Source organism: Sinocyclocheilus grahami, unplaced genomic scaffold (assembly GCF_001515645.1).
Source record: "Sinocyclocheilus grahami isolate Dianchi unplaced genomic scaffold, SAMN03320097.WGS_v1.1 scaffold199.1, whole genome shotgun sequence".
NCBI lineage: Eukaryota > Metazoa > Chordata > Actinopteri > Cypriniformes > Cyprinidae > Sinocyclocheilus > Sinocyclocheilus grahami.
Window position 1 is genome coordinate 729,906 of NW_015505378.1, and position 15,841 is coordinate 745,746.

At 36.0% G+C, this 15,841-nt stretch overlaps 1 protein-coding gene across 1 annotated transcript in view; it reads left to right on the top strand.

Moving 5' to 3' along the window:
- The first annotated feature begins 314 nt into the window (after positions 1–314).
- Positions 315–15,841, top strand: part of LOC107595238 (uncharacterized) — a 24,302-nt gene continuing 8,775 nt past the window's right edge. The window contains exons 1-19 of the mRNA XM_016285588.1: positions 315–467; positions 1,588–1,777; positions 1,877–2,015; positions 2,103–2,236; positions 4,678–4,831; positions 7,494–7,598; positions 8,045–8,143; positions 8,272–8,418; positions 8,534–8,611; positions 8,709–8,856; positions 8,957–9,106; positions 9,593–9,665; positions 12,122–12,282; positions 12,375–12,564; positions 12,648–12,786; positions 12,860–12,993; positions 13,467–13,620; positions 13,734–13,838; positions 13,936–14,037. Of these exons, the coding sequence (XP_016141074.1) occupies positions 392–467; positions 1,588–1,777; positions 1,877–2,015; positions 2,103–2,236; positions 4,678–4,831; positions 7,494–7,598; positions 8,045–8,143; positions 8,272–8,418; positions 8,534–8,611; positions 8,709–8,856; positions 8,957–9,106; positions 9,593–9,665; positions 12,122–12,282; positions 12,375–12,564; positions 12,648–12,786; positions 12,860–12,993; positions 13,467–13,620; positions 13,734–13,838; positions 13,936–14,037 (2,478 nt within the window). The 5' untranslated portion in view covers positions 315–391. The remainder of the gene's footprint in view (positions 468–1,587; positions 1,778–1,876; positions 2,016–2,102; positions 2,237–4,677; positions 4,832–7,493; positions 7,599–8,044; positions 8,144–8,271; positions 8,419–8,533; positions 8,612–8,708; positions 8,857–8,956; positions 9,107–9,592; positions 9,666–12,121; positions 12,283–12,374; positions 12,565–12,647; positions 12,787–12,859; positions 12,994–13,466; positions 13,621–13,733; positions 13,839–13,935; positions 14,038–15,841) is intronic.

A 15,841-nucleotide genomic window follows, 5' to 3' on the forward strand; every position in this document is an offset into this window, starting at 1 on the left:
TTGTATTCGTCTGAAAGAAGAAAGTCATACACACCTAGGATGGCTTGAGGGTGAGTAAATCATGGGGTCATTTTCATTTTTGAGTGAACTCCCTCTTTAAGTTTTTCTGGACCTCTTGTTCAGTTTATTGCTTTTGGGCCTCTTTGAAATCGCGTTCCACTTTACAATTAAACGTTCCGTCGTGCGTTTGTGAACGTTTTAATTGGCAATTGGTATTTGACTAACCTTGAGCAAAGTGAACCGTATAGTTTTTAACAGATTTAAAGAATCTGGCAACCACAGTTCACATAGCAAAGTTCAAAGTGTGCCTAGATTACGCATTTGTGTTGCTGACCGTGTGCAGAACGCTTGTGAACGCTCATTCTGCTGTGGGACTGAACACGGTGTGGCAATGAGAGGCTCTGTCGCGCTTTCACTCTGCGTCCTGATTCAGCTGAGTCTACAAAACACAGTGAAAGCAGAGGACGGTAAGTCACGTTAAAGCCTCGTAATGAGCGAGTTTACTTGCACAACAGTACGCTAACAGTCAAAAACAACTTTCTTATGAACGCAAGAAAACTGCACTTACTCGAGCTGTGAAGCAATCGTGTTTTTCACACGTTTTAACATAAACAGACAAGCGCACATTGGCGAAGCTGTCAAGGGTCAGAACGCAGCGCAGGTAATAAATAGCCTAACAAACGGTAATGGGGCGAAAGTGCACGTAGGTGTGTGTTGATCGGGTTTTGCTATAAAAAACACTGTTAAGGGCGTGTATATGATACATAATCAGTTATTAAACATGATCTATGTCTTTATATATAGGCTATTCATATATAAATTAGATCATAAAACGGCAAGCGTAATTATTAAATTAAATAAATATAAAATGCATAAATAAGTAATATAAGAAAGAAAGTAATGAGTGAAAAATAGTTTCAGATTGAGTATAGCATGTAATGTATAATTTAAAATAAAGTTAGTTTAATATAAAATAAAAATATAGAATAATTAATATAAAAATGTATTACATTTTTTTAGATAAATGATAGCATGTATATAGCATACATATAAATTAAAATAAATTTCATCTAAAATAATGATTATAAAATAGTTTCAGATGAAGTATAGAATGTATAGAACATATAAATACATATGAAATAAATTCACTTAAAAAAATTATTATTTACAAAAATATAAAATGCAATAAAGTAAATACATAAATATTATAAAATAATTAATATAACAGTGTATCAAATAGTTTCAAATGAAGGCTAGCATGTATAGCATATGTAAATGAAAATAAATTATTAAATATGAACTAAATAAAATAATTAGTACAAATAAAATAGCATGTGTAGCATATGTAAAAAGTGATAAAATAATTAGTATAAAATGATAGAGTATAAAATAGCTTCCGTAAAATAGCTTAAATGAATTGCCATAACATTTAAATGTTCAAAGTCTGCTTAAAAATGTGCAGGACAACCAACTTTTTTGTATCTATTTCTGTACTAGTTTAAGTGAAAATGAATAGCAAATCATATTGATGTCAAATCATATGAATATAAAAATTACTTTACTCTCTTTTTTTTATGAATTACACAGGACCTGTCCTGCAAACCAAACTTGGGGCCCTGAAGGGTGAATATGTGAAAGCGAAGGGAAAGGACACAGTTGTGCATTCCTACCTGGGCCTTCCGTTCGCCAAGCCGCCTGTGGGCCCTTTGAGATTTTCTCCTCCCCAGCCTGCAGAGAAATGGGACGGAGTGAGAGACGCTGCAAAACAGCCGTTCATGTGAGAATTAAACCAAACTAATGCACCTGTAGATCAGCCATTTCGCTTCAACACCTCGATTTTACATTGGACACTTGTGTTCCTCTCTGTCTTTCCCAGGTGTCTGCAGGAAAAGCAGTTAATTGAAGACTTGGCAGCCAATGTGTCTATGAATGTTGAGGTTCCTGAGTCATCAGAAGACTGCCTTTACCTCAACATCTACACACCTTCTAAACCTGGAGCAAATGAAAAGTTGCCTGTAAGAGTGACTGATTTGAGTGAACTTTGTTGCATTTTCATGCATATATGTCTAAGTGTTCTAATATTGTTGTTCATGGTGCAATAGGTCATGGTTTGGATTCATGGTGGAGGTTTTTCTTCGTGCTCTGCTTCCATTTTTGACGGACATGTTTTGGCTGCCTATCAGGATGTAGTTGTGGTTCTGATTCAGTATAGACTTGGCCTACTTGGATTTTTCAGGTAAAAACAAATCGTTACCAACATAAAGGTCCAACAAAACCCAAAATAGTTTATTTATTCAATAAATCAATTCTGATAATTAGGTTGGCTTGAGAAAGCCAACCTACTGATCTGCTACTTAAGCTTATTATTCTTCTTAGACTAAATTTCTGAATGCTCCTCCTCCTAGAGCTTTCAAGCTAGAACCACTAAACTCAGCCCAGCTCTTCTGACTGATCTGACTTAGTGTGCTTTTTTTCTTTTCAGACTGATCCGATTTATGGTTTTCATAAAACTGAAGATTAAAAATCATAAAAATCCCATAGACTTACATTGATGGAAATATAAAATGCAATAAAGTAAATACATAAATATTATAAAATAATTAATATAACAGTGTATCAAATAGTTTCAAATGAAGGCTAGCATGTATAGCATATGTAAATGAAAATAAATTATTAAATATGAACTAAATAAAATAATTAGTACAAATAAAATAGCATGTGTAGCATATGTAAAAAGTGATAAAATAATTAGTATAAAATGATAGAGTATAAAATAGCTTCCGTAAAATAGCTTAAATGAATTGCCATAACATTTAAATGTTCAAAGTCTGCTTAAAAATGTGCAGGACAACCAACTTTTTTGTATCTATTTCTGTACTAGTTTAAGTGAAAATGAATAGCAAATCATATTGATGTCAAATCATATGAATATAAAAATTACTTTACTCTCTTTTTTTTATGAATTACACAGGACCTGTCCTGCAAACCAAACTTGGGGCCCTGAAGGGTGAATATGTGAAAGCGAAGGGAAAGGACACAGTTGTGCATTCCTACCTGGGCCTTCCGTTCGCCAAGCCGCCTGTGGGCCCTTTGAGATTTTCTCCTCCCCAGCCTGCAGAGAAATGGGACGGAGTGAGAGACGCTGCAAAACAGCCGTTCATGTGAGAATTAAACCAAACTAATGCACCTGTAGATCAGCCATTTCGCTTCAACACCTCGATTTTACATTGGACACTTGTGTTCCTCTCTGTCTTTCCCAGGTGTCTGCAGGAAAAGCAGTTAATTGAAGACTTGGCAGCCAATGTGTCTATGAATGTTGAGGTTCCTGAGTCATCAGAAGACTGCCTTTACCTCAACATCTACACACCTTCTAAACCTGGAGCAAATGAAAAGTTGCCTGTAAGAGTGACTGATTTGAGTGAACTTTGTTGCATTTTCATGCATATATGTCTAAGTGTTCTAATATTGTTGTTCATGGTGCAATAGGTCATGGTTTGGATTCATGGTGGAGGTTTTTCTTCGTGCTCTGCTTCCATTTTTGACGGACATGTTTTGGCTGCCTATCAGGATGTAGTTGTGGTTCTGATTCAGTATAGACTTGGCCTACTTGGATTTTTCAGGTAAAAACAAATCGTTACCAACATAAAGGTCCAACAAAACCCAAAATAGTTTATTTATTCAATAAATCAATTCTGATAATTAGGTTGGCTTGAGAAAGCCAACCTACTGATCTGCTACTTAAGCTTATTATTCTTCTTAGACTAAATTTCTGAATGCTCCTCCTCCTAGAGCTTTCAAGCTAGAACCACTAAACTCAGCCCAGCTCTTCTGACTGATCTGACTTAGTGTGCTTTTTTTCTTTTCAGACTGATCCGATTTATGGTTTTCATAAAACTGAAGATTAAAAATCATAAAAATCCCATAGACTTACATTGATGGAATGTTCAGATGAGCCAAGACTATTCAAACTCCAACTGTCAAAATTCTAATCTAAACAAACTGAAGCCCATAAGACTCAATCAAGCTTCCCTTCTATGTACTATTTCTAATCAATTCAAACTCATCTATCTAATATTTCTTATCTATCTTTCTATCTATCTATCCTAGCGACATGCTAATCATACTAACACGAAACAAACTAACAACATGCTAGTAACTTGCTAATCATGCTAGAAACATGTTAGTCACCTGCTAATCATGCTAGCAACATGCTAGTAGCATGCTAATCATGTCAGCAATATGCTAGTAACAGGCTAATCATGCTTAAAACATGCTAATCTATCTAAATTTTCCAACTTCAGGCTTTTACAACTGCTTTAAACTTTCAGGCTAGGCTTTCTCAAGCCAACCTAAAGTTTGTCTTGACGAAACTTTTTTATCTAGTTCCAAATAATATCCCTTATTAGCCTTTTTCTCTTTGTAAACCCGTCCAGGTATTTCCAGGTATTAGAGTAACTGAACAATAACATATCAAACATTATTAAGGTTTAGATTTGGTTTCCATTCATCAGGCCATGTGTTTTTGGACTTTAAACTTACATGTAATCTGTTTGAATGGCCATAAAGTCCTATTAGTTCATGTTTTTGATGCTTCAGAATATCTGATTAGTGATTGAAACAGTGGCGTTGAGGCCTAAGGTCTCTGATGAGGTTGTCTGATGATCTTCTGCCTTTCAGCACGGGAGATGAACATGCGCCAGGAAACTATGGTCTTCTGGATCAGGTAGCTGCTCTTCAGTGGGTTCAGGAGAACATTCACAGCTTCGGTGGAGATCCTGGATCCGTGACCATCTTTGGAGAGTCTGCCGGAGGAGTCAGTGTGTCTTTACATGTAAGGATTTATAATAAAAACATATATATATATATATATATATTCTGTGCAGCAAATTAGCTCAATGTGCATAAATAATTACAATTCATTATAATTAATTACAAGTATTTAAATCAACTGCCAGAAGTAACTGTAGCAGAATTCATATTACAATCAAATAATCTGTTCGTTTGGAGAGTCTGCCGGAGGAGTCAGTGTGTCTTTACATGTAAGGATTTATAATAAAAACATATATATATATTTTCTGTGCAGCAAATTAGCTCAATGTGCATAAATAATTACAATTCATTATAATTAATTACAAGTATTTAAATCAACTGCCAGAAGTAACTGTAGCAGAATTCATATTACAATCAAATAATCTGTTCATCCAGTGAACATTCAGTGTAATTTTATATCAACTCTAAGAAATTTTATTTTCGTGGCCACTGAAAATAACTTTCTTACAATACTACTGCATTAGAGCATGTAGCAAGATCAGGAATCGTTTAGGTGACATTGATCTGCAAGCAGTTACAGAATCAAATACTCATGTAATTTGTGCACAAACGTTTTATTAACTAAACACTAACACATAACTAGTCTAACAAACATATACACACACTCATGCATACATACTGTACATACATGGGCGAAAGGGGAGTAGAATTGAGTGAATGAAACCGTTAGAGAAACAGGGAATAAAGCTATGGAAAGAACTCAGTTAACCACTTGAGTGAAACATCAGCGCCGTTTTCCAGCGGGGTCTCCAGCTTCTACTAAACCTCTGTTTCGTTTGGTTAGATGTACGATACTTGCTTTGCCTTGGCCTGGCCGTTGAACGAGCGTCCAGATGCAGTCTCCGATGAAAGTGTTGATGGTTCGAAGGTTCGATGGTGTTGGAATTGCGATCCCGTTCTTCTGGGTTTGAAGAGTGATGAACTCCAAAGATTATTCTGATTCAGGGGTGGTCGGGCGAGTTTTCTCCCCGGTGGAAAGTTGCAACATGGCTGGTCCTGTCGGTGCAGGTGAGGTCCCGCGGTGTCGCGGTGGGACTGGATGTCCAAGAGGCAAAGAGTAAGAGCAGTGCAGAAGAAGAGAGAGAGCAGGTCACGGAGGTGAGGCCTTTTAACTTCTGGCAAGGTCACACCTCCAGGGGGTCAGTGAACCAATGGTTACTAAAACTTTTGGAGGGAAAGTGTACAGCTCTTTGTTTGAAAGCTGGCTCATTTGCATGATCAGAGTGGGCAGGCAGTTTTATGTCCCTTTATACTCAGATTAATATTACAAGCATATAATGCATGTTATGAGGAGGTGGTATGCACCAATGTGTAGGGCATTAAATGAGGATTAATCTGATAGGAAGCATGATACCAATAAGGTTACATTATCTAGGGGTTCAATCATAAACCATGCATAAAACAGTATACTGTACAAAATACACTACACTCTAAAAAATGCTGGGTTGTTTCAACCCAACGTTGGGTCAAATATGGACTACCCCAACTGTTGGGTTAAATTTTTACATTCAATTTTTAACCCAAAAGTTGGGTTAGTCCATATTTGACCCAAAGTTGGGTTGAAACAACCCAGCGTTTTTTAGAGTGTATACAAGACAGTAATAACCATACACACATGCATGTCCTGGAGATATGCATGTTCATACATATAGGTTTTTTATGAACGAATGGGGAAGAGTCCCATTTGATGGGCATTATGTTTCTTTCCTATGGGGAAATACAGTGAGAGTTGCTCTGCCCACATTAAAATTGAGCCATAAAAGCTATGTTATCTGGCTGAGGTGTCCTGGCTGCCATGGTAACCCGGTCCGATTGTTGGGTGAGGGGTTTGTTGGATTATTTGTTAAATATAACAAATAATAATGTGTCTGATTTGTCCAACTGTTACATCTGTAATCTTGGCTTTTTTGACAAGTTAATTTTAAGTTTTAATTTAATGACACTAAAAATGTCACGCTGTGTATTATAGTATTTATTAATATTTTGATTTAGCATTTATTTTGATATTTTAAGTAGTTCGTTATGTGCTATTGCCATTTTTATTAGTTTTTTAATTAGTTTCTATTTAGATTTTTTATTTACTTTGACTTAAACTTATTTAATTTCAGTTATTTGCCAGGGCTACATTTCTAATTTTCATTAAAAAATGTTTTAAGTTTAATCATCTAGTATTTATATTTTATTTCATTTTAGCTTTATTTCAGTTAACGTTTTACTTTTTTTATATATATTTTTATATTTGATATATCATCATATTTTGCTTACACCTGAATATATGTGAGTGCACACATTTTATTCATCATTTTCAAAAATGCGATATATCTTTTACAGTAAATAGTATTTTATATTAAATATTATATATCTATATCATGAATAAATATCATTTCCTGTTTTATTTTAATTTCCTGACTTGGCGGACATCAGCAGAATTGTCAAATATTTGCAATATTTTTGGACTTCTTAAAAAGAAAAAAAAAAGATTGTTAAATTACTTAAGGTATTTTCAAAATAATGATTCATTTAATGAAGCATTTTCCTCATTATGATATTAATTTGAATTCCGAAAGTAAAAACACGTTGAAGAGTTTTGTTTAAGTATTTTTCAGGCAAAAAACGAGCATGATGTAATTAACCCAAAAACATATATATATATTTTTTCATAGGTTCTTTCTCCATTATCGGCAAACCTCTTCCATCATGCCATCGCAGAGAGCGGTACGGCAGCAATGGATTCTATACTGAATCCCAACCCTCTGGCATTAGCTCAGGTCAATTACATCAGCAGAATTGTCAAATATTTGCAATATTTTTGGACTTCTTAAAAAGAAAAAAAAAAGATTGTTAAATTACTTAAGGTATTTTCAAAATAATGATTCATTTAATGAAGCATTTTCCTCATTATGATATTAATTTGAATTCCGAAAGTAAAAACACGTTGAAGAGTTTTGTTTAAGTATTTTTCAGGCAAAAAACGAGCATGATGTAATTAACCCAAAAACATATATATATTTTTTCATAGGTTCTTTCTCCATTATCGGCAAACCTCTTCCATCATGCCATCGCAGAGAGCGGTACGGCAGCAATGGATTCTATACTGAATCCCAACCCTCTGGCATTAGCTCAGGTCAATTAATCCTGCTCTTTTCTCAAGGAACCTCTATTCTATAATGAAAATGAAATACATTTAATGTAAATATCACACTTTTCTCTCTAGGCTGTTGGAAATGTATCTGGCTGTGATATTTCCAGCACAAAGAAGATTGTTGACTGTGTGATGCAGCTGACAGAAGAGGATATACTGAAGATCGCTATGGTCTGTCCACGTACTGGATTGTGTCATAGAATCTATGTGAACATTCAATTCAATCTGTGACAAATATATGCAAACAGTCCTCCTGTGTATTAAATGGTGTGTTTGCAAATGGTTGCCTTTTAATACAGGAGCATCCAATGGTTCGTTTTGGAGTGACGATGGATGGCCAGTTCATTCCCAAACCTGTAGTAGAGCTTCTTCAATCCCACGAGTTTAACAAAGTGCCTCTGATCACCGGAATCACTGATGATGAGTGGGGATATGTGATGCCTAACGTAAACACTTTTTCACTTTTAAAATCTGTAAAGATATAATATTTGTTTTTCCAAAAATGAGAACTTCAGTCAAAATTTTACAGCACATTCATATGTGGCAAATGCTTTTCCATAGTTCTTTTCACCTCCAGGATGGACAGATGGGATGGACATGGAGCAGATCTTGCCTTTTTTGACCATGTTTAATCCTACTGTAAGACAGACTACGTTTATTTTCAATTTGACGTTTTTATTTGCATAAAAAAGATATTAAAGGTATGATATTTCTGTTCTGTTTTTCTCCCCTTTAGCTTCAAGATCAGTTAGTTGCTGAGCTTGTTTTGAATGAGTATTTGGGCACATCTCCTGACAGGACCAAAATCCGAGATGGTTTTCGAGAGATAATGGGGGACTTTATGTTCAACATCCCAGCTCGTAAACTGGCGAATTACCACAGAGGTGAGAATTTGTTCAATGGGCTGTAGAAGTATGACTGTTTATTTTGTAGAAGGCTGTTTCAGTGATACTCAAAAATAATTAGCAATTTTTCCCTTAATAGATGCTGGTGCACCAGTATACGTGTATGAATTCCAGCATCCTCCCAGTATACTTCAAAAGAAAAGACCCAGTTTTGTTGGAAGTGACCATACAGATGAAATTGCATTTGTTTTTGGTTCTTGCTTTGCAGATGGACATATAAAGCTGAAAGGTACAACCCAAATAATATTAGGAAACAAAACAACAAAATACACAACCTAAAGGTGTGTTTTTCAGCGAAATTTTGCAGACAAAAAAGTCTATTGTCTATTATCAGTAGTGTAGTGATGTATGAAGCACAGCTCACATACAATTCACTTTCAAATCAAACAGCTTTCTGTTGATCACCTCAGCGAACTCGCATGACCAATTTGAACCTGTTGTGAAATCTGTAGGGGGAAATATTTCACCCTTATAAAAAGTTTCCAATCGAGCAGATTTCTATTGAAATGACTCCATTTCGACTACAAACGACAGTAAGATGTAGAAAGAGGATGAAAGATTTCCCCACGCAGATTTCGCATCTTGTGACCGCATCTTAAGATCTCAAAGTTTCATTGATATATTTAATCACAGCTGGATTATATAGATAGTGGCAATCAATACAGTGTCTCTCTTAGGTTTTCTGTTTGACGTCTTTCTTCCTGCTTTAATTCAGAGGAACTCTCAGAAGAAGAGAATGAACTTTGTAGAACTGTCATGGCTTACTGGGGAAACTTTGCTCGCACTGGGTAAGTGATACTTACCATAAAGTCGATATTTTTGGGTGATAAAGTAAAAAATGTTAAGGTGATACAACTGGCCCGATAACATGATGAAGAAAAAACCTCTGAGAAATTATTAAAATGAAAATGTTAAGTATTTTGGCATGAACTTGATGACTATTTCTTAGAAAATGGAATAAGCTGCGAATCAGCTTCGTTAAAACATCATAACCATTTGAAAACTTTTGTCTGCTTAATCAAATCATGTGGTGTGACCAACATGTAGGGGGAAAATAACATAAAACAGGAAGTGATATCATAGAGAGACCTTCTGCAGACCCTCATGTCTGTGTGTCAAAATCAATAAGTCCCGTAAAATATCAGATCATTTGGCAATGCAGATTAATTCAGGGCATTAATGTCATTTGCGCCAAAGACTCTCGGAAAAAGTCATGACATTAATGAATTAATACCTTTTTCAGAATATTTAATAACATTTTATTTAAAATATATTTCGAACTTAAGATCACTCACATGCATTCAGGTTTATCTGATTTTATTACTATATTGTTATTTATAACTAAAATAAATGGACTATTCTCTTTATTATTAGTGTTTTTATTACCTTAAATTATATGTATGTCTGCACTATGTTTGTACTGGAAGCTCCTGACACCAAGACATTCCTGACACACACATTCTTGTGTGTGTAAACACACTTGGCAATAAGGCTCTTTCTGATTCTTATTCTGGTGGTTACACCACATGACATTTTTAGTGCCATTTAGTTGAAAATTTTCTTGAAAATGGTGTAAAAGTTTTCCAAACCAAGTTAATTCAGGTTGTAAAATGTTGTATGATGCGACTCTCCAAAAACACTGTCATTTATCAATTAATAATTTATATAATTTTCACATAATATTAAATCAAATTTTATTTAAAAATGTTAAATTATATTTAAATATATTTATATATTTAAAACTTTAAAACAAGATCACTCATGTATTTTGGTGTACGAAAAATTACTTTTTACTTGATAGTTACACCATATGACATATTTGAATCATTTAATCGAAAACTTCTTTGAAAGTGGTATAAAAGTTTTCCAAACCAAATAACGTCTCGGGTTACACATGTAACCATGGTTCCCCAAGAGGGAACGAGACACTGTGTCTTCTAGTGGACACTATGGGAAATGGAATACCCACTATGCCATGCCTCGGTGCATGCATGACCACCTGGTGAGAGAGCACCAAAAAATAGCAGTAAACGTGCACCGATTTTAAAGGGGCACACCAACAATGCCTGGAGCTAAAATAACTTGGGCTTAGCGCTTCCTGTCAATCACCTCTCTGAAGTCTCCCCTCCTCTTCTTAGCATCATGCTTCCTCTGTGCTCGACTCCGGGAAGGGGGAGGAGCACGAGTGGCAACACTAATGTTCTGGTCCTGTCTCCAGTGGGTTACGCTGTCGCCTCCCTAAACTTCTTGACCACTGCCTCAACAGATGTGCCGAAAAGCCCAGAAGGTGAAATCAGAGTATCAAGAAGAAAGTTTTTCTTTTTCTTCCCAATGCAGTTTGCTTAGTGGCACGGAGAGCTAAATCCAAATAAATTCAGACACAAGGTGATCTTAAGCAGACTGGATGGCAGGACAGGAGCCTTCAACAAAGATGACTCGCCCTGGGAGAGATAATAGCATAATCTGCATGTTGGAAAAGATGCAGCTGAACTGAATATGGTTTCGCCCACAATCTCTCAAGCTCGGCATGGAGATCAGGAGAAAGGGAAGGCTGATTATGCCTCTTTGCAGCGTGAGCCATAACCTCCAACATTTGCGGAGCTTCCTCATCGAGAATTTGGCACAATGAGTGCATTTAGTGCTCTCAAACCCTGAACACGCATGCTCCTCACCGAGACACATAACGCAAAGGTCATGTGTATCCTCAGGTGTCAGAAATCTCAGACACGGAGGCACACATTTCCTAAAACGCTCACTTGACTTCTTGCTTCCATAGTGCTTCAAACACGCTGAACAAACAAACGGCTCCTGAAGACAAAAAAGCTGATGACGTGCATTACAGGCGCACTCTTCTACCTCCGGGCACCCAGCTAATGATGTCACAAGCTGCGTGGTCCAATGAATTTGGAAGTGTTTTCACACATGCTTCAGACACCGGTCATGCTGATGGCATTCCCCAAAGTGTCTCCTAGGGGACGCAGTGTGGAGTTCCCAATTGAAGGGAAAATTTTAAAAATGTCATGTGGTGCGAATCTCCAAATATGTCCTGACATTTAGAAATTAATAATTTACATTTTTATAATTTTTATTTTCATTTAGTCATTGAACTGAATTTTTTCTTGAAAATGGTATCAAAAATTTTCCAAACCATATGAACCCAACATGAATACAAAGAGTACATTTCTAAGAATTTGGCACATGCATTTCAAACTAGATTTTTTTAAAACATCTTTCCTGGCGCCAGGTCTCCGAATGGTCCGGGCCTCACAGAGTGGCCTGAATTTGGAGCTGAGGCTGAGTATCTCAGCATTGGGCTGGAACAGAAACCTGGGAAAGACCTGAAGGGAAAACACTTCACTTTCATGACTCAAACCCTTCCGCAGATAATAAAAGAGTGGAAGGAAGGCAAGTTATCAATTTCAGAATTGGTGTAAAATTAAAAGTGTTTAATAAAGTTAAATTGGATCTTTATGTTATATTATTGGCCTATTTGACAGGACCTGTAGTTCAAACAAAATTAGGATCTCTGAGAGGTGCCTTCCTGACTGTGAAGGGCAAGGACACAATCGTCAACAGCTATTTAGGTGTACCGTTTGCCAAGCCCCCTGTGGGCCCCCTGAGACTGGTTCGGCCCCAGCCTGCAGAGAAATGGGACGGAGTGAGAGATGCGACCAAACAGCCACCCATGTAAGATGCCACACAACCGCATTTCAATTCAAACATGTTTAGTTATACATTTGCATGATCTAATGCCACTGTGATTTCTTTAGGTGCATACAGGACAGGCAAAGTAGTGTCATTGAACTTTTGTTTCTCGCTATGGATGTGGAGATTCCCGAGGTCTCAGAGGACTGCTTGTATCTCAACATCTACACTCCAGTCAAACCTGGTGAAGATGCCAAGCTACCAGTAGGTTCATCAGCAAACATCTATGAATGTGCTCATAGAAACTGTGTGGAGAATGTTTCCTTGTGTTTTCTAGGTGATGGTTTGGATTCATGGTGGAGGACTTTCTCTTGGTTCAGCTTCAGTGTACGATGGCTCCGTTCTGTCGGCGTATCATGATGTGGTTGTGGTGCTGATTCAGTACAGATTGGGTCTGCTGGGATTCTTTAGGTAGGTGCCGCAAATTATTTCACAGCTGCGTTTACCCTTGATCATAGCATTTTAATGAAGCAGAAAGATTACTGTTCATAATAATCAATAATTCAATTTGTGTTTGGTTCAGTTCTTGACCAGTTTTTTTTTGTAAAGAAACAACCTTTTTCTCATTATGTATTCGTAATTGAAATCTAATTAAATTCTGTAATCGATATATAGAATATTTATCCTACATTAATATATCAATACAAAGTTAATCAGTTAACTTCTAATCTCCCGGTTTCACAGACAAGGCTTAAACCTAGTCCCAGACTAAAATGTAAGTCTGAGCTGTTTCAACTGAAAGAAACTTGCACGGATTGATCTTAAAATATTTCAGTGCCCTTGTTTTGTCTCAAGATGCACACCAGTAATTTTTTTTTTTAAGTAAGTCCTTTTTTCTGTATTTAATTACAGATTCAGATTAAAGATTCCTTTTCTTTTTGTAGCACGGGAGATGAACATGCGCCAGGAAACTATGGTCTTCTGGATCAGGTAGCTGCTCTTCAGTGGGTTCAGGAGAACATTCACAGCTTCGGTGGAGATCCTGGATCCGTGACCATCTTTGGAGAGTCTGCCGGAGGAATAAGCGTATCCACGCTGGTATGGGTCTTTATTTATAGCATAGTACTGTAGAAACCATTACTCAGCCTTCATTACTGTAAAATATTTGTTTTGAGTGATCGAGTCACTTTCGGTGTCATTGTGTCTTCAAGATACTTTCCCCATTGGCTTCTGGTCTGTTTCATCGTGCCATTGCAGAGAGCGGGACGGCCTTTTGGGATGGTCTAGTGATGGGTAATCCTTTACTGAGGGCTCAGGTATCATTTCATATTCTTCTTATATTTTCATCTTTTTAGTTGTATTAAATGCAGCTATTATTAAACAAGTTCTCATGTTGATTTCATGGCATTTCAGAACGCAGCCAAATTATGCAACTGCGACAGCAGCAGCTCATCGAAGATCGTCGACTGCATCATGCGCTGGTCTGAGGAGGAAGTTCTGGAATGTTCCAATCAGGTGTGACATTTAAAATCATAATACACGTAAAGCAGCAAGATCCCTGAAGTACATTTTAGCACAAGTACTTATCAGAGAAATAATAAACGATGTGTGATACTTTATATTACGAGCGTTTATTTGACTCTTTATGATGAATCACTTGTTGTATTCCTCATTTGGATAAAAGCGTCTCCTAAATGAAAACAAAAAATGTAATATACTTCAAAATAAGTATGAACTGATTTAAATGCATGTTAATTACAATTAAATGATAATATATTATAATTTAATTTTTTATTAAATGCAATTATTTGAACTTAAAAGTGCTTTTTGATCCACTTAAGTGTGACTTCAATACATCTTTGTTTAATTTCATAATTATTTCTGTTGTCTTTAAAATATGTATAAAGTGTACTGCCGAATATTTCATCAAACATTTGGAATATACTTTAATGTAATTTTAATGAAACTTGTATGTCTTTTTTTTATATATATATATTTGTAATTGTAGTTTTGTAATATATATAAAATATACTTAATAATAAAGTTAAAATAATAAAGTACTTTACATATGGTTTAGTTTATGTTAGTCAACACACCAAAATAAGTGTTGTGCTTTAAAAGATGATTAAAACAGTCATTTAAAATATATTTTAAAGTAAAACTTTTAATTTGACATTATTACAAAGTGCATGTTTTAAAAGTGTACTTAAAGGGACCCAAAAAAGGATCATTCTGTCATTATTTACTAAGTTGTGCCAAACTTTAACCCACAAAAGAAGATAGTTTGATGAATGTTGGTAACCAAACAGTTAACGGTAGCCATTGACTTCTATATTATTATTATTATTTTTTTTCTTCCATACTATGGAAGTCAATGGCTACAGTCAACTGGATACCAACATTTTTCCGAGTATCTACTTTTATGCTCTGCAGAAAAAATAAACTCATACAGGTTTGGAAAAACTTGAGGGTAAGTAAATGATGACAGGATTATCATTTCGGGGTGATCAGTCCCTTTAAGAACAGTTTAAAAACAGTTTTTACTTTTATTTCATTTGTATTATATTATCTGCCAGTACTGTAGTTTTTGTTTTTTGAAACATTCAATACAATTAAGCACACTTCTTTTTCACAAGGGATGATATGCTTCAGTATGTAATCATATAAAATAAAGTATATGATAAGAGCAGTGTTCGAACTATACCGTGGACTTTGGGGGAGCCCACTTGTTTTTTTTATTAGGGGGGGGGGCGCTTGCGCATGCCTCAAAAGAGGGCTTACAATGTCTTGCAAAGATACATAACAGCTACAAGTGTATGCACTACTTGCTTTATGCAAGCGCTATACAGGATTTACCCTGTTATACTTTATCGACACGAATTGATAGGTGAAACGACAAACAGCCACCCACAAATAGTCTATAAGCAAAGCATCAGGCTGTCTTTGAGTTCACATGAACAACGGTTAAAGTTACTCGTCGTCAGGCTACAAAAGAATACCATAATTCCTCCGTTCAATTAGGCCTAAGACATCGAGAGTCACGCAGACCTATAACAACCCAGCCACAACACATAATTGCGAATAACATGCCTTACCTTAACACAGAATCGACCCCAGAGTCCAACGTTTATATTTTTTCTACGAATCTTTGAGTTAACATGTACTAAACATGAGTGAAATTTGCACCGCAGCGCCCCCACACCTTGATGCTCATGACAACAATAGCATGTATAGTTATCCTTATTGAAGTGAATTAGGTTTAAATCGCCGTCATGCATGAATGAATGATATTTTTGCAATTTTACACATAATAATCCAC